Source organism: Streptopelia decaocto, assembly GCF_964273445.1.
Source record: "Streptopelia decaocto genome assembly, contig: HAP1_SCAFFOLD_2092, whole genome shotgun sequence".
NCBI lineage: Eukaryota > Metazoa > Chordata > Aves > Columbiformes > Columbidae > Streptopelia > Streptopelia decaocto.
Genome location: NW_028117091.1, coordinates 1 through 22,660, shown reverse-complemented (window position 1 = coordinate 22,660; position 22,660 = coordinate 1). Strand labels below are relative to the sequence as shown.

Genomic DNA, 22,660 nt, shown 5'->3' with positions numbered 1-22,660 from the left:
GGGGCCGTGGGTGTCGGGGTCCGTGGGTGTCGGGGTCCGTGGGTGACTTGGCCCCCAGGTGTTCGTGGACACCGTGGGTCCCGCTGACAAATACGCGGCGAAGCTGCGCGGCCGCTTCCCGGGCCTGGGGGTCACCGTGCGCCCCAAAGCCGACGGCACCTTCGCCGTGGTCAGCGCGGCCAGCATCTGCGCCAAGGTGGGGCCCCAAAATCACTGACCCCCCCAAAACAGCCCCCAAAACCCCCCCAGCATCTGCGCCAAGGTGGGGCCCCAAAATAACCCCCCCAAATCACTGACCCCCCCAAAACAGCCCCCAGCATCTGCGCCAAGGTGGGGCCCCAAAATCACTGACCCCCCCAAAACCCCCCCAGCATCTGCGCCAAGGTGGGACCCCAAAATAACCCCCAAAACAGCCCCCCCAAATCACCGACACCCCCAAGACCCCTCCAGGGTCCGCGCCAAGGTGGGACCCCCAAGACAATGAGTTTTGTGGGTGGCGGGACCCCGACCCCCTGTGCCCCCTGACCCCTGCGCCCCCTGACCCCTGTGCCCCCTGACCCCTGCGCCCCCTGACCCCTGCGCCCCCCATGACCCGTGAACCCCGTGCCCCAGGTCGCCCGCGATCGCGCCGTCGCCCGTTGGCGCTTCCCGAGGACCCCGACATGGCCCGGGACTACGGGTCGGGGTATCCCAACGGTGAGGGGGATGGGGGGACCCAGCGGTGAGGGGGATGGGGGACCCAACGGTGAGGGGGGATGGGGGGACCCAGCGGTGAGGGGGATGGGGGGACCCAGCGGTGAGGGGGATGGGGGGACCCACGGTGAGGGGGATGGGGGGACCCAACGGTGAGGGGGGATGGGGGGACCCAGCGGTGAGGGGGATGGGGGGACCCACGGTGAGGGGGATGGGGGGACCCAACGGTGAGGGGGGATGGGGGGACCCAGCGGTGAGGGGGGATGGGGGGACCCAACGGTGAGGGGGGATGGGGGGACCCCAGTGGTGAGAGGGGGACCGGGGGGGACCCCAATGTGAGGGGGGGACGGGGGGGGACCCCAATGGTGAGGGGGGATGGGGGGACCCCAATGGTATGAGGGTACCGTGACTCCTGTGACCCCATGACCCCCCATGACCCCTGTGACCTCTGACCCCAGACCCGCAGACCCGCGCGTGGCTGCGCCGGCAGCTCCAGCCCGTGTTCGGGTTCCCGCGGTTCGTGCGGTTCAGCTGGGGGACGGCGAGGGAGCTGCTGCGGGAGCGGGGGGTGGCGGTGACCTGGTGAGACACGGGGACACGGGGGGGTCACAGGGACACGGGGGACGGCGAGGGAGCTGCTGCGGGAGCGGGGGGTGGCGGTGACCTGGTGGGAGGACACGGGGACACAGGGACATGGGGACACGGGGACACGGGGGGGTCACAGGGACATGGGGACACGGGGGACGGCGAAGGAGCTGCTGCGGGAGCGGGGGTGGCGGTCACCTGGTGAGACACGGGGACACGGGGACACGGGGACATGGGGGGTCACAGGGACATGGGGGACGGTGGGGGAGCTGCTGCGGGAGCGGGGGGTCACGGTCACAGATGAGACACGGGCACATGGGGGGACACGGGGGGGTCACTGTCACACGGGGGGACACATTGGGGGGGTCACATTGGGGGTCCCTGTGTCTGGGGTCCGGTCGGTGCCGGGGGGGGTTGGGGGGGTCCCTGTGCCCCCCCCGGTCCCCTGACCCCCCCCCCGCCCCCAGGCTGACGAGGCCCCCGCGGCCGCCCCGCCCCCCCCGCGCGCTGCTCCTCCCGCTACTTCCGGGGCCCCGCCCGCCCCCCCGCGCCCCCCACCGGTTCTTCCAGGAGCGGAGCCTGCGGAGCCTGAGCGACCTGTGACCCCGGAAACGGGACCCCCCCCCGGAAACGGGGACCCCCCCCGGAAACGGGACCTCCCCGGAAACGGGACCCCCCCCCGAAACGGGGACCCCCCGACCCCCCCTGCCGGGACCCCAATAAGCCAAAAGCTCTTTTTTTTTTTAACAAAGAGCAGTGAAAACTCTTTTTCCGGGGGGGTTTGGGGGTTTGTGTGTCCCCCCCGCCGCCAATCGCCCCCGGTGGCACCGCAGCCCCGGTCCCGGGGACTGGGGGTGAATCGGGGGGGGACCCAGGCGTCCGGGAGGGACCCAGGCGTCCAGGCCGGTTCAGCACCGCGGACAGCGCGGGGGGGGGGGGGGGGGGGGGTGTTTTCCCCGTCCAGGGTGTGGCCGCCTCTCCCCCCCCGAACACCTGGGGTCCCGGGGGGCGGGCGGGGGGCGGGGCCAGGCGGGGCGCGGCTGCGGGGGCGGGGCCAGGCGGGCGGGGCCGGAGGGGCGGGGCCAGGCGGGGGTCCCGCGATGGCGCCGGGCGGCTGAGGGGGGCCGGGGCGGCGGGACCGGGACCCCCCCGCGCCATGGACGAGGCGGGAGCGACGCGGCGGCGGCGGCTGCAGGTCCGGGGGGGGCCGGGACGGGGGGGTCGGGACCGGGGGGCCGGGCCCGGGGCCCCCCAGCGCTGCGGGTGGGGCCGTTTGGGGTCCGGGTGGGTCCGGAGGGTCCGGCCCCCCCACTCTCCCCGTTTTGCAGAAGGAGCTGCCCGCTGCCGCGGAAAAGCAGCAGGTGAGACCCCCCCCCGCCCATATCCCCCAACTGCCCCCCCCACACCGCCCCCCCGCGCCCATATCCCCCAAACCGCCCCCCCGGCCCCCGCCCCGCCCCGCCCCCCCCCGCCCATTGCAGCCGCTGCCGCCGCGTCCCCCCCCCCGGCGGCAGCTGCAGAATGTTCCGCCGCAGCAAGAGGTACCGGGAACGCGCCCCCCCGCGGAACCTTCATCAGCATCATCATCTTCATCCCCCCCCGTGGAACCTTCATCAGCATCATCATCCTCATCCCCCCCCGCGGAACCTTCATCAGCATCATCTTCATCCCCCCCCGCCGGAACCTTCATCAGCATCATCATCCTCATCCCCCCCCGCCGGAACCTTCATCAGCATCATCATCCTCATCCCCCCCCGCCGGAACCTTCATCAGCATCATCTTCATCCCCCCCGCCGGAACCTTCATCAGCATCATCATCCTCATCCCCCCCCGGGAACCTTCATCAGCATCATCTTCATCCCCCCCCGCCGGAACCTTCATCAGCATCATCTTCATCCCCCCCGCCGGAACCTTCATCAGCATCATCTTCATCCCCCCCCCGCGGAAACCTTCATCAGCATCATCTTCATCCCCCCCGCTGGAACCTTCATCAGCATCATCATCTTCATCGCCCCCGCCGGAACCTTCATCAGCATCATCTTCATCCCCCCCCCGCCGGAACCTTCATCAGCATCATCTTCATCCCCCCCGCCGGAACCTTCATCAGCATCATCCTCATCCCCCCCGCCGGAACCTTCATCAGCATCATCATCTTCATCATCCCCCCCGGCAGCATCTTCATCAGCATCCTCATTCCCCCCCACCATCATCAGCATCATCATCATCCCCCCCCCCGGCGGCATCTTCATCAGCATCGTTATCACCATCACCCCCCCATCCTCATCCTCACCCCCCCCATCACCCCCTCGGGGGGGCCGATCATCCTCATCCTCATCATCGCCACCTTCGTCCCCTCCCCCCCCATCATCATCCTCATCTTCATCCCCCTCCCCCCCCGGCACCTTTGGGTGTCGGGGCCTCGTTGGGACGCGCCCGGGGGAGGGGCCGTGGGGGGAGGGGCCGTGGGGGTCCCGCCCCTCCCCCACGGACCCCGCCCCTCCCCCCCAGCTGCCGCGCGAACCGGAAGAGCCTGATCCTGAGCAGCACCTCCCCCACCCTCCCGCGCCCGCACTCGCCGCTGCCGGGACACATCGGTGAGACCCCGAAACCGCCCAAAACACCCCAAAACACCCCGAAACCACCCAAACCACCCCAAAACACCCCAAAACCACCCCAAAACACCCAAAACCACCCCAAAACCACCCCAAAACACCCAAAACCACCCCAAAACACCCCAAAACACCCCAAAACCACCCCAACCCCCCCCCCCGAACCCCCGGGACACATCGGTGAGACCCCGAAACCGCCCAAAACACCCCAAAACACCCCGAAACCACCCAAAACCACCCCAAAAACACCCCAAAAACCACCCCAAACACCCAAACCACCCCAAAACACCCCAAAACCACCCCAAAACACCCAAAACCACCCCAAAACACCCCAAAACACCCAAAAACCACCCCAACCCCCCCCCCGAACCCCCGGGACACATCGGTGAGACCCCGAAACCGCCCAAAACACCCCAAAACACCCCGAAACCACCCAAAACCACCCCAAAACACCCAAAACCACCCCAAAACACCCCAAAACACCCAAAAACCACCCCAACCCCCCCCCGAACCCCCGGGACACATCGGTGAGACCCCGAAACCGCCCAAAACACCCCAAAACACCCCGAAACCACCCAAAACCACCCCAAAACACCCAAAACCACCCCAAAACACCCAAAACCACCCCAAAACACCCCAAACACCCAAAAACCACCCCAACCCCCCCCCCGAACCCCCGGGACACATCGGTGAGACCCCGAAACCGCCCAAAACACCCCAAAACACCCCGAAACCACCCAAAACCACCCCAAAACACCCCAAAACCACCCCAAAACACCCAAAACCACCCCAAAACACCCAAAACACCCAAAACCACCCCAAAACACCCCAAAACACCCAAAAACCACCCCAACCCCCCCCCCGAACCCCCGGGACACATCGGTGAGACCCCGAAACCGCCCAAAACACCCCAAAACATCCCGAAACCACCCAAAACCACCCCAAAACACCCAAAACCACCCCAAAACACCCAAAACCACCCCAAAACCACCCCAAACACCCCAAAACCACCCAAAACACCCCAAAACCACCCCAAAACACCCAAAACCCACCCCAAAACCACCCCAAACACCCCAAAACACCCCAAAACCACCCCCACCCCCCCCGAACCCCCGGGACACACGGTGAGACCCCGAGACCCCCCGAACCACCCAAAACACCCCAAAAACATCCCCAAAACACCCCAAAACACCCCAAACCACCCAAAACACCCCAAAACACCCCAGAACACCCCAAAACCACCCCAAAACACCCCAACCACCCCCCCGAACCCCCAGGACACATCGGTGAGAGCCCGAAACACCCCGAAACCCCCAAAACACCCCAAAACCACCCAAAACACCCCAAAAAACACCCCAACCCCCCCCCCGAACCCCCGGGACACATCGGTGAGACCCCAAACCCCAAAACACCCCAAAAACACCCCAACCCCCCCCAGAACACATCGGTGAGACCCCAAACCCCAAAAACACCCCCAACCCCCCCCCCCATGTGACCCCCCCCCCGCCCCGGGTCACTTGCGTCCCTTTGGCCCCGCCCCCGCTGTGGGCGGGGCCTGTCAGGGCGGGGCGGCGCTGACGTCACCGCCGTGTCCCCCCAGGGAACAGCCCCTGGACAGTCCCCGGAACTTCTCCCCCAGCAACCCCGCGCATTTCTCCTTCTCCTCGCGCCGGTGAGCGGACCCCGGCGTCCGGGAGGGACCCAGGTGTTCGGGAGGGACCCCGGCGTCCGGGAGGGACCCCGGCGTCCGGGAGGGACCCAGGTGTTCGGGAGGGACCCAGGCGTTCGGGAGGGACCCAGGCGTCAGGGAGGGACCCAGGTGTTCGGGAGGGACCCAGGCGTCCGGGAGGGACCCAGGTGTTCGGGAGGGACCAGGCGTCAGGGAGGGACCCAGGTGTTCGGGAGGGACCCAGGCGTCCGGGAGGGACCCAGGCGTCCGGGAGGGACCCAGGCGTTCGGGACGGACCCAGGTGTCCCGGGGAACTTGGGCCTTTGGGAAGGGACGCAGGTGTTTGGCAGGGACCCAGGCGTCCGGGGGGCGGCGGGGGGCTCTCCCGGACGCCTGGGTCCCTGACCCCCAGGCCCGATGGGCGCCGCTGGTCTCTGGCTTCGCTCCCGTCCTCCGGTTATGGCACCAACACCCCCAGCTCCACCGTGTCGGTGAGTGGGGACACCCCCGGTGGGGACACGTGGGGACACCCCGGTGGGGACACGTGGGGACACTCGTCCCAGGTGGACATGGGTCCCCATGGGGTGTCCGGGGGGTCCTGGGGTGCACAGGGGGGGTCTGTGGGGGCCTGGGGGAGGTGGCGTGGGGCGCAGTGTGGGTGACACTGTGGGTGTCATCGGTGACACGTGACCCGCACACCGCAGTCCTCGTGCTCGTCGCAGGAGCGGCTGCACCGGGGGTGTCCGGGGGGGTGTCCGGGGGTGTCCGGGGGGTGTCCGGGGGTTGTGTCACAGGGGTGTCTGGGGGTGTCCGGGGGTGTCCGGGGGTGTCACCGGTGCCCCCGGTGACACGTGACCGCCCGCAGTCCTCGTGCTCGTCGCAGGAGCGGCTGCACCGGGGGTGTCTGGGGGTGTCCGGGGGGTGTCCGGGGGTTGTATCACAGGGGATGTCACAGGGGGTGTCCGGGGGGTGTCCGGGGGGTGTCCGGGGGTTGTGTCACAGGGGGTGTCCGGGGGTTGTGTCACAGGGGGTGTCCGGGGGGTGTCCGGGGGTTGTGTCACAGGGGGTGTCCGGGGGGTGTCCGGGGGGTGTCCGGGGGTTGTGTCACAGGGGGTGTCCGGGGGTTGTGTCACAGGGGGTGTCCGGGGGGGTGTCCGGGGGGTGTCCGGGGGGTGTCCGGGGGTTGTGTCACAGGGGGTGTCCGGGGGGTGTCCGGGGGTGTCCGGGGGTGTCACCGGTGCCCCCGGTGACACGTGACCGCCCGCAGTCCTCGTGCTCGTCGCAGGAGCGGCTGCACCAGCTGCCCGCCCGCCCCACCCCCGAGGAGCTGCGCTTCCTGTCCCGCCACTTCGGCAGCTCCGACGGGCTCGCGCGGGACGGGGGCGGGGCCCGGGGGGGGGCGGGGCCGCGGCCCAGGTCCCGCAGCCTCAGGTGGGGTCACGGGGGGTCACGGGGGGACTTGGGGTCACCGTGGGGGTGGGGGACACAGGGTCACGGGGGGACTTGGGGCCCCTGGGGAGCGGCCACGGGGCTTTGGGGACATTGTGGGGTCACTATGGGGGTGGGGGTCATGGGGTCATGGGGGGACATGGGGAGCGGGGTCATGGGGGGGCACAAAAGGGGTCGGGGTCACTATGGGGGTGGGGACACTGGGGCCGGTTGGGGACGCCGGGGATGGTTGGGGACACTGGGGGCTGTTGTGGGAACACTGGGGACACTGCGGACACTGCGGACACTGGGGGACAGTTGGGGACACTGGGCTGGTTGTGGGGACCCTGGGGCCGGTTGGGGCCGGTTGGGGACCCGGGGGCTGGTTGGGGCCGGTTGGGGACCCGGGGCCGGTTGGGGCCGGTTGGGGACCCGGGGGCGGTTGGGGCCGGTTGGGGACCCGGGGCCGGTTGTGCCCGGTTGGGGACCCGGGGCCGGTTGGGGCCGGTTGGGGACCCGGGGCCGGTTGTGCCCGCAGCCCCGGCCGGTCGCCCTCGTCCCACGACAACGAGATCGTGCTGATGAACCACGTGTACCGGGAGCGGCTGCCCAAGGTGGGGGCGCCGGGGAGGGGGTGGCACTGGGGGGATGGGGTGGGGGGGTCCCAGGGGTCCTGGGGGGTCCCTGGGGGGCTCATGGGGGGTCCCTGGGGGTGACGGTTCCCGGGGGTCCCTGGGGGGTCCCGGGGGTCCCGGGTGACGGTCCCGCCCGCAGGCCGCGGCGCAGATGCAGGAGCGGCTGGAGGAGTTCGTGCGCGGCTGCGGGCCCGGGGGGGCGCCGCTGCCCGACGGGGCGCTGAGCTTCATCCAGCACCAGCTGGCGGAGCTGGCGCGCGACTGCCTGGCCAAGGCGCGGCACGGGCTGCTCAGCGCCGGCTACTTCTACCAGCTGCAGGAGAACATGGAGCGGCTGCTGCAGGACGTGAGCGGCGCGGGGACCCCGCGGGGGCAGCGGGACCCAACAGGGGGCAACGGGACCCAACAGGGGGCAACGGGACCCAACAGGGGGCAATGGGACCCAATGGGGGCAACGGGACCCAACAGGGGGCAATGGGACCCAACGGGGGCAACGGGACCCAACAGGGGGCAACGGGACCCAACAGGGGGCAATGGGACCCAACAGGGGGCAATGGAGACCAATGGGGGCAATGGACCCAACAGGGGGCAACAGAGACCAATGGGGGCCAATGGAACCCGACGGGGGGCAACGGGACCCAACAGGGGGCAACAGAGACCAATGGGGGCCAATGGAAACCAACGGGGGGCAACGGGACCCAACGGGGGGCAGCGGGACCCAACGGGGGGCAACGGGACCCAATGGGACCCAATGGGGGGCAATGGGACCCAATGGGGGCAATGGGACCCAACAGGGGGCAATGGAGACCAATGGGGGTCAACGGGACCCAATGGGGACCAATGGTGGCCGGCGCCGACCAGCGGGAGCCGCGGGGCCCCGGACGGGCCCAGGAGCAGCCGCAGAGCCCAACTCAGACCGGGGGCACCCGACGGGCACCGGGGCCCCCGTGACCCCTGACCCCGCGCCCCCCGTCCCCAGGCGTACGAGCGCTCCGAGTCCGAGGACCTGGCCTTCATCACGCAGCTGGTGAAGCGGCTCCTCATCATCATCTCCCGCCCCGCGCGGCTGCTCGAGTGCCTGGTGAGACCGGGACCCCCGGGACCCCCGGGACCCCCACCCACTGACCCCCCGGGACCCCCGGGACCCCCCACCCACTGACCCCAACACCCACTGACCCCAACACCCACTGACCCCCTGGGACCCCCCGGGACCCCCACCCACTGACCCCCTGGGACCCCCCACCCACTGACCCCAACACCCACTGACCCCAACACCCACTGACCCCCCGGGACCCCCGGGACCCCCGGGACCCCCACCCACTGACCCCCCGGGACCCCCCACCCACTGACCCCAACACCCACTGACCCCCCGGGACCCCCCCGGGACCCCCCACCCACTGACCCCAACACCCACTGACCCCCCGGGACCCCCCCGGGACCCCCCACCCACTGACCCCAACACCCACTGACCCCCCGGGACCCCCACCCACTGACCCCAACACCCACTGACCCCAACACCCACTGACCCCCCGGGACCCCCGGGACCCCTGGGACCCCCCACCCACTGACCCCCCTGGGACCCCTGGGACCTCCCTGGGGGGTGTCCCTCTGCCCACGTCCCCTTGCACACTGACGCGTCCCTTGCACGCGCGTCCCTTGCACACGCGTCCCTTGCACACTGACGCGTCCCTTGCACACGCGTCCCTTGCACACTGACGCGTCCCTTGCACACTGACGCGTCCCTTGCACACGCGTCCCTTGCACACTGACGCGTCCCTTGCACGCGCGTCCCTTGCACGCGCGCCCGTCCGTGCGCAGGAGCTGGACCCGGCCGAGCTGCAGCAGGCGCTGAGCGCGGAGCCCCCGGCGCGGGGGGGGCTGCGGGGGGACGTCCCGCGGTACCTGACGGGGCAGCTGGGGCTGCGGGGGCTCCCCGGTGAGTGCGGCTGTGACCCCGTGACCCCCGTGAGTGCGAGTGTGACCCCGTGAGTGCGGGTGTGACCCCCCCCCGAGTGTGCGAGTGTGACCCCGTGAGTGCGGGTGTGACCCCGTGAGTGCGCGAGTGTGACCCCGTGAGTGCGGGTGTGACCCCCCCCCGAGTGTGCGAGTGTGACCCCGTGAGTGTGTGACCCCCGTGAGTGCGGCTGTGACCCCGTGACCCCCGTGAGTGTGCGAGTGTGACCCCGTGAGTGTGAGTGTGACCCCGTGAGTGCGAGTGTGACCCCCCCCGAGTGTGCGAGTGTGTGACCCCCGTGAGTGTGTGAGTGTGACCCCGTGAGTGTGAGTGTGTGACCCCGTGAGTGCGAGTGTGACCCCGTGAGTGTGCGAGTGTGACCCCGTGAGTGCGAGTGTGTGACCCCGTGAGTGCGCGAGTGTGACCCCGTGAGCGCGCGAGTGTGACCCCGTGAGTGTGCGAGTGTGACCCCGTGAGTGTGCGAGTGTGACCCCGTGAGTGCGCGAGTGTGACCCCGTGAGTGTGCGAGTGTGACCCCATGAGTGCGGGTGTGTGACCCCGTGAGTGCGGGTGTGACCCCGTGAGTGCGCGAGTGTGACCCCGTGAGTGCGGGTGTGACCCCCCCCCGAGTGTGCGAGTGTGTGACCCCCGTGAGTGTGTGACCCCCGTGAGTGCACACGCGTGTGGGCGCACAGGGCGTGTGGGGTGTTATGTGTGGGGGTGCACACGTGTCCCCACGCGTGTCCCGTGTCCCATGTCCCGTGTCCCCACACTGTCCCTGTGTCCCCACGCGTGTCCCGTGTCCCGTGTCCCCACGCTGTCCCCGTGTCCTGTGTCCCCACACGTGTCCCCACGCTGTCCCGTGTCCCCACGCGTGTCACGTGTCCCCACGCGTGTCACGTGTCCCGTGTCCCCACGCGTGTCACGTGTCCCGTGTCCCCACGCGTGTCCCGTGTCCCCACGTGTCCCGTGTCCCCACGTGTGTCCCGTGTCCCGTGTCCCCACGTGTCCCGTGTCCCCACGCTGTCCCGTGTCCCGTGTCCCCACGTGTCCCGTGTCCCCACGTGTCCCGTGTCCCCACGCTGTCCCGTGTCCCCACGTGTCCCGTGTCCCCACGCTGTCCCGTGTCCCCACGCTGTCCTGTGTCCCGTGTCCCCACGTGTCCCGTGTCCCCACGCTGTCCCGTGTCCCCACGTGTCCCGTGTCCCCACGCTGTCCCGTGTCCCCACGTGTCCCGTGTCCCCACGTGTCCCGTGTCCCAGAGGTGCTGCAGCGCGAGGATCCCGACAGCGGCGGCAGCAACACCCCCGAGGAGGCGGCCGAGGTGGGTCCGGGGGGCGGGTCCCCCGTGTCCCCCCACGTCCCCCCACGTCCCCGTGACGTCCCCGTGACGTCCCCGTGTCCCCCAGGGCCGCGGGCTCGTCCCCCCCAGGCCCAAGAAGCCTCCGGGCGAGAGCGACTTCGAGACCATCAAACTGATCAGCAACGGGGCCTACGGGTGAGGGGGAGGGGCGGGGGGTCCCGGTGTCCCCACGTGTCCCCACGTGTCCCCAGGATACCTGGTCAGTGACCCCCCAGGTGTCCCCAGGGTCCCATTTCGCCCCCTCAGGGTGTCCCCAGGCTGTGCGGCTGTCCCTGGGGTGTCCCCGTGGTGTCCCCAAGGTGTCCTCTGTCCCATGGTGTCCCCGGTGTCCCCAGGGCTGTGGACCTGGTGCGGCACGTGGCCACGCGCCAGCGCTGGGGTGTCCCCACGCTGTCCCCGGTGTCCCCACGCTGTCCCCACGCTGTCCCCACGCTGTCCCCACACTGTCCCGGTGTCCCCACGCTGTCCCCACGCTGTCCACGCTGTCCCCACGCTGTCCCCACACTGTCCCCACACTGTCCCGGTGTCCCCACGCTGTCCCCGTCCCCAGGGCCGTGTACCTGGTGCGCCACGTGGCCACGCACCAGCGCTGGGATGTCCCTGGGGTGTCCCCACGCTGTCCCCGGTGTCCCCACGCTGTCCCCACGCTGTCCCCACACTGTCCCCGCTGTCCCCACGCTGTCCCCACACTGTCCCCACGCTGTCCCCACACTGTCCCGCTGTCCCCACGCTGTCCCCACGCTGTCCCCCCGCTGTCCCCACACTGTCCCCACACTGTCCCGGTGTCCCCACGCTGTCCCCACACTGTCCCCGGTGTCCCCACGCTGTCCCCACGCTGTCCCGGTGTCCCCACGCTGTCCCCGTCCCCAGGGCCGTGTACCTGGTGCGCCACGTGGCCACGCGCCAGCGCTTCGCCATGAAGAAGATCAACAAGCAGAACCTGCTGCTGCGGAACCAGGTGGAGCAGGCGTTCGTGGAGCGCGACATCCTCACCTTCGCCGAGAACCCCTTCGTGGTCGGGCTCTTCTGCTCCTTCCAGACGCGCCGGCACCTCTGCATGGTCATGGAGTACGTGGAAGGTGCGCGGGGCCGTGGGGCCGTGGGGGGCGATACAGGGCGATACAGGACAATATGGGGCAATACGGGGTGATGGGGGGGGATGGGGGCAATAAGGGGCAAGACGGGGCGATACAGAGTGATGGGGGCGATACGGGCAGGACAGGGCGGTATGGGACAGTATGGGGTGATATGGGGCTGGACGTTGGGATGTGGGGCCAATGTGACCCCGTGTGTGTCCCCGTGAGCTCCCGTCTCCCCGTGTCCTCCTTGGTGTGTGTCCCCGTGCCCCCATGTCCTCATGTCCCCCCATGTGTCCCCATGCCCCATGTCCCCATGTCCCATGTCCCCCGGTGTCCCCATGTCCCATGTCCCATGTCCCGTGTCCCCGTGTCCCGTGTCCCCATGTCCCGTGTCCCCATGTCCCGTGTCCCGTGTCCCATGTCCCGTGTCCCCATGTCCCGTGTCCCCGTGTCCCGTGTCCCGTGTCCCCATGTCCCGTGTCCCGTGTCCCGTGTCCCCATGTCCCGTGTCCCCATGTCCCGTGTCCCGTGTCCCGTGTCCCCGTGTCCCCATGTCCCATGTCCCATGTCCCATGTCCCGTGTCCCGTGTCCCCATGTCCCGTGTCCCCATGTCCCGTGTCCCCGTGTCCCCGTGTCCCCGTGTCCCGTGTCCCGTGTCCCGTGTCCCCGTGTCCCATGTCCCGTGTCCCCATGTCCCGTGTCCCCGTGTCCCCGTGTCCCCGTGTCCCGTGTCCCGTGTCCCGTGTCCCGTGTCCCCATGTCCCGTGTCCCGTGTCCCGTGTCCCGTGTCCCCGTGTCCCGTGTCCCCATGTCCCGTGTCCCATGTCCCATGTCCCGTGTCCCGTGTCCCGTGTCCCCGTGTCCCCGTGTCCCCGTGTCCCGTGTCCCGTGTCCCGTGTCCCCGTGTCCCCGTGTCCCGTGTCCCGTGTCCCCGTGTCCCGTGTCCCCATGTCCCGTGTCCCATGTCCCATGTCCCGTGTCCCGTGTCCCGTGTCCCCGTGTCCCCGTGTCCCGTGTCCCGTGTCCCGTGTCCCGTGTCCCGTGTCCCGTGTCCCCGTGTCCCCGTGTCCCATGTCCCGTGTCCCATGTCCCGTGTCCCGTGTCCCACGCCGCGCCCGCAGGCGGGGACTGCGCGACGCTGCTCAAGCACATCGGGGCGCTGCCGCTGGAGCTCGCCCGGCTCTACTTCGCCGAGACCGTCCTGGCGCTGGAGTATCTGCACAACTACGGCATCGTGCACCGCGACCTCAAGCCCGACAAGTACGGCCCCGGACGCCGGGGTCCCCCCTGAATGCCTGGGTCCCCTCCCGGACGCCTGGGTCCCTCCCAGACGCCGGGGTCCCCCCGAATGCCTGGGTCCCCTCCCGGACGCCGGGGTCCCTCCCGGACGCCGGGGTCCCCCCTGAATGCCTGGGTCCCCTCCCGGACGCCTGGGTCCCTCCCGGACGCCTGGGTCCCTCCCGGACACCTGGGTCCCTCCCTCCGCAGCCTCCTGATCACGTCCCTGGGCCACGTGAAGCTGACGGATTTCGGGCTCTCCAAGATGGGGCTGATGAGCTTGACCACGAACCTGTACGAGGGGCACCTGGAGAAGGACGCGCGCGAGTTCCGCGACAAGCAGGTGGGCGGGGCCGGGGCCGGGGCCGGGGCCGGGGGGCGGGGCCGGGTGTGTCCGTCCACGCGTGTCCGTTGTGTCTGTGTGTCCAGTTGTGTCCACGTGTCCATGTCACGCTGGCCCCTGCAGGTGTGTTTGGGTGTGTCCGTGTGTCCACGTGTCCGTGTGTCACAACCCCAGCGGCAGGTGTGCGGCACCCCCGAGTACATCGCCCCCGAGGTGTGTCCGTGTGTCTGTCAGTGTGTCCGTGTGTCTGTCAGTGTCAGTCTGTCTGTCCGTCCGCAGGTGTGCGGCACCCCCGAGTACATCGCCCCCGAGGTGATCCTGCGCCAGGGCTACGGGAAGCCCGTGGACTGGTGGGCCATGGGCGTCGTGCTCTTCGAGTTCCTGGTGGGCTGCGTCCCCTTCTTCGGGGACACCCCCGAGGAGCTGTTCGGGCAGGTCATCTCGGGTAGGACAGACACACGGACACGGGGGGCATCTCGGGTAGGACAGACGGATGGACATGGGGGGGGACACGGGGGACACGGGGGGTTGTCTCGGGTAGGGGACTCGGGGGTGGTGTGACGGGGACACAGGGGGCATGGGGGAAACTTGGGGGGGATTTGGGGGTTGGGGTGACCCCTGGCACGGGGACACGGGGACGTGGGGGTGTCGGCAGCCGTGACCCCGCGCTCACGTGACCCCGTGTCCCCCCGTGTCCCCGTGTCCGTGTGTCCCCGTGTCCGTGTGTCCAGACGAGATCCTGTGGCCCGAGGGGGAGGAGTCGCTGCCCCCTGAGGCGCAAAACCTGATTGGACGGCTCCTGCAGCCCGACCCGCTGCGGCGCCTGGGGGCGGGTGAGGCCCTGACCCCTGACCCCTGACCCCGACCCGCTGCGGCGCCCGGGGGCGGGTGAGGCCCTGACCCCTGACCCCTGACCCCGACCCGCTGCGGCGCCTGGGGGCGGGTGAGACCTTGACCCCTGACCCCTGACCCCGACCCGCTGCGGCGCCTGGGGGCGGGTGAGGCCCTGACCCCTGACCCCGACCTGCTGCGGCACCTGGGGGCGGGTGAGACCCTGACCTGACCTTGACCCCGCGACCCCGCTGACCCCGCCCTTGCCCGCAGGGGGCGCGCAGGAGGTCAAGGGTCACGCGTTCTTCGCGGGGCTGGACTGGACGGGGCTGCTGCGCCAAAAAGCCGAATTCGTGCCGCACCTGGAGTCGGAGGAGGACACGAGCTACTTCGACAGTGAGACCCGTGACCCTGACCCCGTGACCCCCCGTGACCCCCGTGACCCCCGTGACCCCTGACCCGTGTCCCAGCGCGCTCCGAGCGCTTCCCCCACGCCGCCTCCTACGAGGACGAGGACACGACGGAGGACGAGCCCGTGGAGATCCGGCAGTTCTCGTCCTGCTCGCCGCGCTTCAGCAAGGTGGGCGGGGACGGGGGACACGGGGGACACGGGGGGGACACGGGGGACGGGGGGACACGGGGGACGGGGGGACACGGGGGAGACACGGGGGGCATGGGGGACGGGGGGACACGGGGGACGGGGGGACACGGGGGACGGGGGACATGGGGGGGACACGGGGGACGGGGGGACACGGGGGACACGGGGGGGACATGGGGGATGGGGGGACACGGGGGGCATGGGGGACGGGGGGACACGGGGGGGACACGGGGGATGGGGGACACGGGGGAGAGCGGACATGGGGGGACACGGGGGAACCTGGGGGGACAGGGGACATGGGGGACAGTGGGTGTGGGGACATGGGGGGACAGGGCCTCGTGTGTCCCCATTCAGGCTCCTCGTGTGCACCCCATGACCCCTCATGTGACCCCACGTGTGCAAACCCTCACATGACCCCCGTGCACCTCGTGCAACCCCCGCGCAACCCCCGCGCAACCCCCGTGCACCTCGTGCAACCCCCGCGCAACCCCCGCGCAACCCCCGTGCAACCCCCGTGCAACCCCCGTGCACCTCGTGCAACCCCCGCGCAACCCCCGTGCAACCCCCGTGCAACCCCCGCGCAACCCCCGCGCAACCCCCGCGCAACCCCCGTGCAACCCCCGTGCAACCCCCCGCAACCCCCGTGCAACCCCCGCGCAACCCCCGCGCAACCCCCGTGCACCTCGTGCAACCCCCGCGCAACCCCCGCGCAACCCCCGTGCAACCCCCGTGCAACCCCCCGCAACCCCCGTGCAACCCCCGTGCCGCAGGTTTACAGCAGCCTGGAGCAGCTCTCGCAGGAGCCCAAGGGGACAAAGGGACGACACAACGGCCGTGACCGTGACCGTGACCTTGACCGCGACCGCGACCGTGACCGCGGGTGGCGCGGGGGGTCACCCGAGCTGTGAGTGGGGGGACGGGGGGGGACGGGGGGGGACGGGGGGACACAGGATGGACATGGGGGGGACATGGGGAAAATGGGGGGGACACAGAGGGGACATGAGGGGGGTCACAGGGGGACACCAGGGGTCATGGGGGGGTCACGGGGGTCACATGGGGACACGGGGTTGTTGTGCTCAGCCCCCCCGTGTCCCGCAGGAGGCGCCCGGGGGCCGAGGGGGGGACGCGGGGGGGGACAGCAGCTCCTCCCCTCCCCCCCCGGGCCCCCGGCACCGCTTCTCGGCTCTGCTGGACCCGGGACCCCTCCCCCGCCCCGCGACCCCCCGAGAGGGACCCCCCGACGGGCACGAGGAGCCAGGTCAGCGCCGGACGCCTGGGTCCCTGCGGGGGGTGGGGAGTTCCCGGACGCGTGGGTCCCCTGCGGGGGGTGGGGGGTCCCTGGGGGTTCCCGGATGCCTGGGTCCCTGTGGGGGGTGGGGGGTCCCTGGGGGTTCCCGGATGCCTGGGTCCCCTGCGGGGGATGGGGGGTCCCTGGGGGTTCCCGGACGCCTGGGTCCCCACCATCCGGTGTCCCCCAGGGGAGCGCGCCCCCCCCCGGGCCGAGCTGGGGCTGCGGCGGCCGCGCCCCCCGGGGGTGGCCCCTCCCGAGGGGGGGGGCGGGGACAAGCGCAGCCCCCGCGGCCCCGGGAAAGTCACCAAATCGGCATCGGCGACGGCGCTTTCGGTCACGATCCCCAGCGGTGGGTGCACCCGGGACCCCAACCCCCCGGGACCCCCAGACCCCCCGGGATCCCCCCCGACCCCCCCGGAGCCCCCAGGGACCACCTGGACCCCCCGGGTCCCCCCGCCCCTCGGTCCCGCCGGACACCTGGGTCCCCAAGGGTGGGGGAGGGGCGGGCTGTGGGGTCCCTGGTCACCTGGGTCCCCCTGGAGGGTGGTGGGGGGGGTCTCTCCTGGGTCCCCGTGGGTGGGGGGAGCGCGGGGGGGCCTGAGGGGCGGGGGGGTGGGTCCATGGGGGAATTGGGGGTTCTGGGGGGGGTTGGGGGTCCATGGGGGTGTTGGGGTTCCAGGGGTCGGAGGTCGCGGTGCCATGGGGGTCGGGGTCGGAGGTCGTGGTGCCGTGGGGGGGTTGGGGTCGGAGGTCGTGGTGCCGTGGGGGTCGGGGTCAGAGGTCGCGGTGCCAAGGGGGGGCGCAGAGGCGCCCGGCTCGTCCCCCCTGGGCAGCCCCATGTCCCCGCGCTCCGTGTCCTCGGACCCCTCGTCCCGCGACTCCTCCCCGGGCCGGGAACTCGCCCCCCCCGCCGTGGCCGCCCCCCCCCGCTCGCCCATCGCCATCCCCCGGCCCGGCCGGCGCTTCGGCTTCACGCTGCGCGCCATCCGCGTCTACATGGGCGACAGCGACCTGTACAGCGTGCAGCACCTCGTCTGGGTACGGACATGGGGACATGGGGACAGGGGGACAATGGGGACAATGGGGACAATGGGGACAATGGGGGACAGCGACCTGTACAGCGTGCAGCACCTCGTCTGGGTACGGGGACATGGGGACATGGGGACATGGGGACAATGGGGACAATGGGGACAATGGGGGACAGCGACCTGTACAGCGTGCAGCACCTCGTCTGGGTACGGGGACATGGGGACATGGGGACAGGGGGACAATGGGGGACAGCAACCTGTACAGCGTGCAGCACCTCGTCTGGGTACGGGGACATGGGGACATGGGGACAGGGGGACAATGGGGGACAGCGACCTGTACAGCGTGCAGCACCTCGTCTGGGTACGGACAGGGGGACATGGGGACAATGGGGACAATGGGGACAATGGGGGACAGCGACCTGTACAGCGTGCAGCACCTCGTCTGGGTACGGGACATTGGGGACATTGGGGACAATGGGGACAATGGGGGACAGTGACGTGTACAGCGTACAGCACATCGTCTGGGTGCGGGGACACTGGGGACATTGGGGACAGTGGGGACAGTGGGGGGGGTACAGAGCTGTGGGGGCGGGGCCATGGTGCATTGTGTTCCCATGGTGCATTGTGGTCCGGCAGCACGTGGAGGAGGGTGGCCCCGCCCAGGAGGCGGGGCTCTGTGCCGGTGACCTCATCACCCACGTGAACGGGGAGCCCGTGCACGGGCTGGTGCACACCGAGGTGGTGGAGCTGATCCTCAAGGTCAGGGGTCACCGGGGTCACAGGGGTTATCGCGGGTCACTGGGGCTGAGAGGTTGTTCTGAGGTCACGGGGGGGTCAAGGCCAAGTTGGGAGTCACAGTGTGGGGGATGGGTCACCGGGAGGGGGCAGGTGCTGGCGGGGGTGGGGCGAGGTGGGGCAGGGCGTGGCGCGGTGGGTGAGGCACGGTGGGCGTGGCAGAGCAGGGCGTGGCAGAGCAGGGCGTGGCAGAGCAGGGCGTGGCGCGGTGGGCGTGGCAGAGCAGGGCGTGGCAGAGCAGGGCGTGGCACAGTGGGTGTGGCAGAGCAGGGCGTGGCAGAGCAGGGCGTGGCGCGGTGGGTGTGGCAGAGCAGGGCGTGGCGCGGTGGGCGTGGCAGAGCAGGGCGTGGCAGAGCAGGGCGTGGCAGAGCAGGGCGTGGCGCGTTGGGTGTGACAGAGCAGGGCGTGACAGAGCAGGGCGTGGCGCGGTGGGCGTGGCAGAGCAGGGCGTGGCGCGGTGGGCGTGGCGCGGCGGGCGTGTCCTAACGCCCCGCCCCGCAGAGCGGCTCCAAGGTGCTGGTGACCACGACGCCCCTGGAGAACACCTCGATCCGCCTGGGCCCCGCCCGCCGCCGCAGCGCGCGCCCCCGCATGGCCCGGAGGAACCGGCGCGCGGGCAGCGGGGGCGGCCCCGAGAGGTGGGGGCGGGGCCGGGGGCGGGGCCGGGCGGGGCGGGGCCGGGCGGGGCGGAGCTGACGCGCTCCCGCCGGCAGGCGGCGCAGCGCGCTGTTCCGCCACCTGGCCCGCCAGGCGTCGCTGCTGCACACGAGCCGCTCGCTGACGTCACTGAGCCGCTCGCTCTCCTCGTCCGACAGTCTCCCCGCCTCCCCCACGCACGCGCGCGCGCGAGACCCCGCCCACCCGCCGCGCGCCAGCGAACCGGGTACGGGGCGGGGCCAACGGAAAGGGGCGGGGCCAGGGAACGGGGCGGGTCAGCAGAAAGGGGCGGGAGCGTATGAACGGGGCGGGGCCAGGGGAACGGGGGCGGGAGGAGGTCAAGGTAACAGGCGGGGCCATGGCCGCGGGGGCGGGGCCACGGGAACAGGGGCGGAGCGGGGTCAAGGTAACAGGCGGGGCCATGGCCGCGGGGGCGGGGCCACGGGAACAGGGGCGGAGCGGGGTCAAGGTAACAGGCGGGGCCATGGCCGCGGGGGCGGGGCCACGGGAACAGGGGCGGAGCGGGGTCAAGGTAACAGGCGGGGCCATGGAAACGGGGGCGGGGCCATGGCAATGGGGCGGGGCCGGGCGGTCGCTGCGCAGCCGCAGCCGCGGAGCCCCCGGTTCCCGCGTCCCCGGTTCCCGCGTCCCCCGTGTCCCCCGTGTCCCCGTCCCGCTCCCCGGTGACGCCCCCGCCCCGCAGGCCCGTCCCCGCCCAGCAGCTCCCCGGGCTCCAGCGCCCCCCCGTCCCCCGCCGGCCCGCACCTGCGCCCCAGCTCCCTGCAGGGGCTGAGCCCGAAGCTGCAGCGGCAGCACCGCGCGGCGCGCTGCAAGTCGGCCGGGAGCCTCCCGCTGTCCCCGCTGGCGCACACGCCGTCCCCGCCGGACCCGCACCCCCGCCGGGCCCCCCCGAGCGCCCGCCCGGCCCGGGGGGGGCGCCCCGCAAGCCGGAGCTGCAGAGCCTGGCCGAGTGGGACGGGGAAGCGGCGGCCGAGGGGCCCCCCCCGGCGCCCCCCGCCCGCCGCGCGGGGGCGGCCCCGCCCGCCCCCCCCGAGCCGCCCAAGGCGCTGAGCCCCGTGCAGGAGCACGAGCGGGGGGGCGCGGGGGGGCCCCCGGTGCCCATCGTGGTGGTGGCGCCCGGGGAGGGGGAGGGGGCGCCGGGCCCCCCCCCGCACCTGCGGGCCCCCCCCCGCCCGCTGAGCGCCCCCGTTCGCCCCCCCGGCTGTAAATAGCGGGGGGACCCCCAAGCATGCGGGGCCCCCCCCGGACGCGAAGGGTTAATACTGTGACACCCCCCCGTGTGACGTCACCACCCCCGTTCTCGCTATGCAAACGCCCCCCCAACGCCCCCCCCTCGGGACGGGGGGGCGGGGGGGCCCCGGGGACCAATAAACTTGTGTACAGCACCGGGCGCAGCGCCTCCTGCCGGCCGGGGGGACACGCGCCACGCGCCGCAGCCCCGCGACCCCCGAAGCCCCCGGCCCGGGCACGCGCGGGTTAACGCCACGCCCCCCCGGCACGCCCCCGACACGCCCCCCCCCGCCCCCGTGACGTCACGGCCGAGGGTTCACCGAACACGCACGGTGCGGGAGGAGCGCGGGGTCGGGGGCCCGGGGGGGTCCCGGGGCCGTGGGGGCTGCTCGGGGGTCCCGGGGGGTTCTCTAGGGCGGCTCGGGGGTCCCTGGGGGTCTCTGGGGAGTTCTCTGGGGTCCCGGGGGATCCCGAGGGTCCTTGGAAGTCCCGGGCGATGTCTGGGGCGGCTCGGGGATCCCGGGGGGTCCTGGGGGATCCCGGGGGGTCCCGAGGGTCCCTGGGGATCCCGGGGGGTCTCTGGGGGGTCTCTGGGTCCCCTGACCCGCTGCCCCCAGGCCCCCATGGCGCTCCGAGTCGCGGTCCCGCTGCTGCGCCGGGTCCGGAGCGGCGTCCGCTGGGGGGGCTCGGGCCCCCCCGCGCAGGGTGAGTGGGGACGGGGGTCCGGACCCCCCACTGCCCCCCCCCGGCCCCATCGCTGCGGGGAGGGGGCGGAATCACACGCGTGGGGCTGCGGCTGCTGACCCCCGGGACCCCCCGGTGTGTCCCCCGTGACCCCCCACAGCGGGTCTCCCCGCGCTGTGTCCCTCCCCACGTTTCCCCCCCGGTGACCCCCGGTGTCTCTTCCCCGGCGCTGACCGCCCTCGGTTCCTTCCGTCGGTGTCTCCCCCGGTGACCCCCGGTGCTGGCCCCGGTGCTGACCCCGCCGCCCCCCCCGGTGCTGCCCCCCCGGTGCTGACCCCGCCGCCCCCCCCGGTGCTGACCCCGCCGCCCCCCCCGGTGCTGCCCCCCCGGTGCTGACCCCGCCCCCCCCCGGTGCTGACCCCGCCGCCCCCCCCGGTGCTGCCCCCCCCCGGTGCTGACCCCGCCGCCCCCCCCGGTGCTGACCCCGCCGTCCCCCCCGGTGCTGACCCCGCCGTCCCCCCGGTGCTGACCCCGCCCCCCGGTGCTGACCCCGCCCCCCCGGTGCTGCCCCCCCGGTGCTGACCCGCCCCCCCCGGTGCTGCCCCCCCGGTGCTGACCCCGCCCCCGGTGCCGCAGCGCGGTTCGAGTGGCGGGACCCGCTGTGCCTGGACTCGCTGCTCTCGGCTCCCGAGCGGCTCCTGCGGGACGAGCTGCGGCGATTCTGCCGCGAGCGGCTGCAGCCGCGCGTGCTGCGCGCGCACCGGCACGAGGGTACCGCACCCTGACCCCCCCCTGGACCCCCAACCCCCTGACCCCGGGGGAAGCCCTGGCCCCCCTGACCCCCCCGTCCCGCAGAGTTTGACCGGGGGGTCCTGTCCGAGCTGGGGGCGCTGGGGGTGCTGGGCCCGACCATCAAAGGTGAGGGGGAGTGGGTGCCGGGGGTCGGGGTGGCGCTGTCCCCGGTCGGGGTGGCGCTGTCCCCGGTCGGGGTGGCACTGTCCCCGGGGGTTCTGGGGGGGTCCCAGGTGTCCCTGACACTGTCCCCAGGGCCGCGTGGGGACCTTGTCCGTGGGGTTGGGCTGGTGGGGTGATGGGGTCCCCAGGGTGTGTCTGGGGGGGCCCTGGGGGCTCTGGGGTCCGCGGGTGACGCTGTCCCCAGGCTGTGTGTGGGTCTGTGGGTGACGCTGTCCCCAGGCTGTGTGTGGGTCTGTGGGTGACGCTGTCCCCGGGCTGTGTGTGGGTCCGCGGGTGACGCTGTCCCCGGGCTGTGCGTGGGTCTGTGGGTGACGCTGTCCCCGGGCTGTGTGTGGGTCTGTGGGTGACGCTGTCCCCGGGCTGTGTGTGGGTCTGTGGGTGACGCTGTCCCCGGGCTGTGTGTGGGTCTGTGGGTGACGCTGTCCCCGGGCTGTGTGTGGGCCCGTGGGTGACGCTGTCCTCGGGCTGTGTGTGGGTCTGTGGGTGACGCTGTCCCCGGGCTGTGTGTGGGTCCGTGGGTGACGCTGTCCTCGGGCTGTGTGTGGGTCTGTGGGTGACGCTGTCCCCGGGCTGTGCGTGGGTCTGTGGGTGACGCTGTCCCCGGGCTGTGTGTGGGTCCGTGGGTGACGCTGTCCCCGGGCTGTGTGTGGGTCCGTGGGTGACGCTGTCCCCGGGCTGTGTGTGGGTCTGTGGGTGACGCTGTCCCCAGGCTGTGTGTGGGTCTGTGGGTGACGCTGTCCCCGGGCTGTGTGTGGGTCTGTGGGTGACGCTGTCCCCAGGCTGTGTGTGGGTCTGTGGGTGACGCTGTCCCCGGGCTGTGTATGGGTCTGTGGGTGACGCTGTCCCCGGGCTGTGTGTGGGTCTGTGGGTGACGCTGTGCGCAGGTTTCGGGTGCGCGGGCACGTCGTCCGTG

The 22,660-nt window shown here is 71.9% G+C and overlaps 2 protein-coding genes across 2 annotated transcripts; both read left to right on the top strand.

Moving 5' to 3' along the window:
• Positions 1–46: 46 nt before the first annotated feature.
• RNASEH2A (ribonuclease H2 subunit A) lies at positions 47–2,038 on the top strand (the record flags this gene model as incomplete). Its single annotated transcript, XM_082076616.1, is given in 6 exon segments — positions 47–196; positions 613–646; positions 649–696; positions 1,152–1,276; positions 1,746–1,902; positions 1,941–2,038. Coding segments are annotated over 6 exon segments (612 nt in total), but the record flags the coding sequence as incomplete, so codon positions are not given.
• A 396-nt stretch (positions 2,039–2,434) lies between these two features.
• On the top strand, positions 2,435–22,660 carry LOC309451917 (microtubule-associated serine/threonine-protein kinase 1-like; the record flags this gene model as incomplete). Its single annotated transcript, XM_082076615.1, is given in 35 exon segments — positions 2,435–2,473; positions 2,607–2,615; positions 2,617–2,639; positions 3,787–3,872; positions 5,488–5,490; positions 5,493–5,559; positions 5,969–6,047; positions 6,824–6,987; positions 7,523–7,598; positions 7,759–7,965; positions 8,599–8,700; positions 9,438–9,555; positions 10,836–10,897; positions 10,983–11,071; positions 11,807–12,015; positions 13,138–13,276; positions 13,505–13,637; positions 13,917–14,082; positions 14,369–14,470; positions 14,742–14,864; positions 14,939–15,048; positions 15,837–15,970; positions 16,165–16,217; positions 16,220–16,324; positions 16,545–16,706; positions 17,163–17,395; positions 18,022–18,144; positions 18,682–18,818; positions 18,894–19,063; positions 19,541–19,720; positions 19,723–20,420; positions 20,706–20,793; positions 21,409–21,543; positions 21,628–21,690; positions 22,632–22,660. Coding segments are annotated over 31 exon segments (3,750 nt in total). The 3' UTR covers positions 20,070–20,420; positions 20,706–20,793; positions 21,409–21,543; positions 21,628–21,690; positions 22,632–22,660.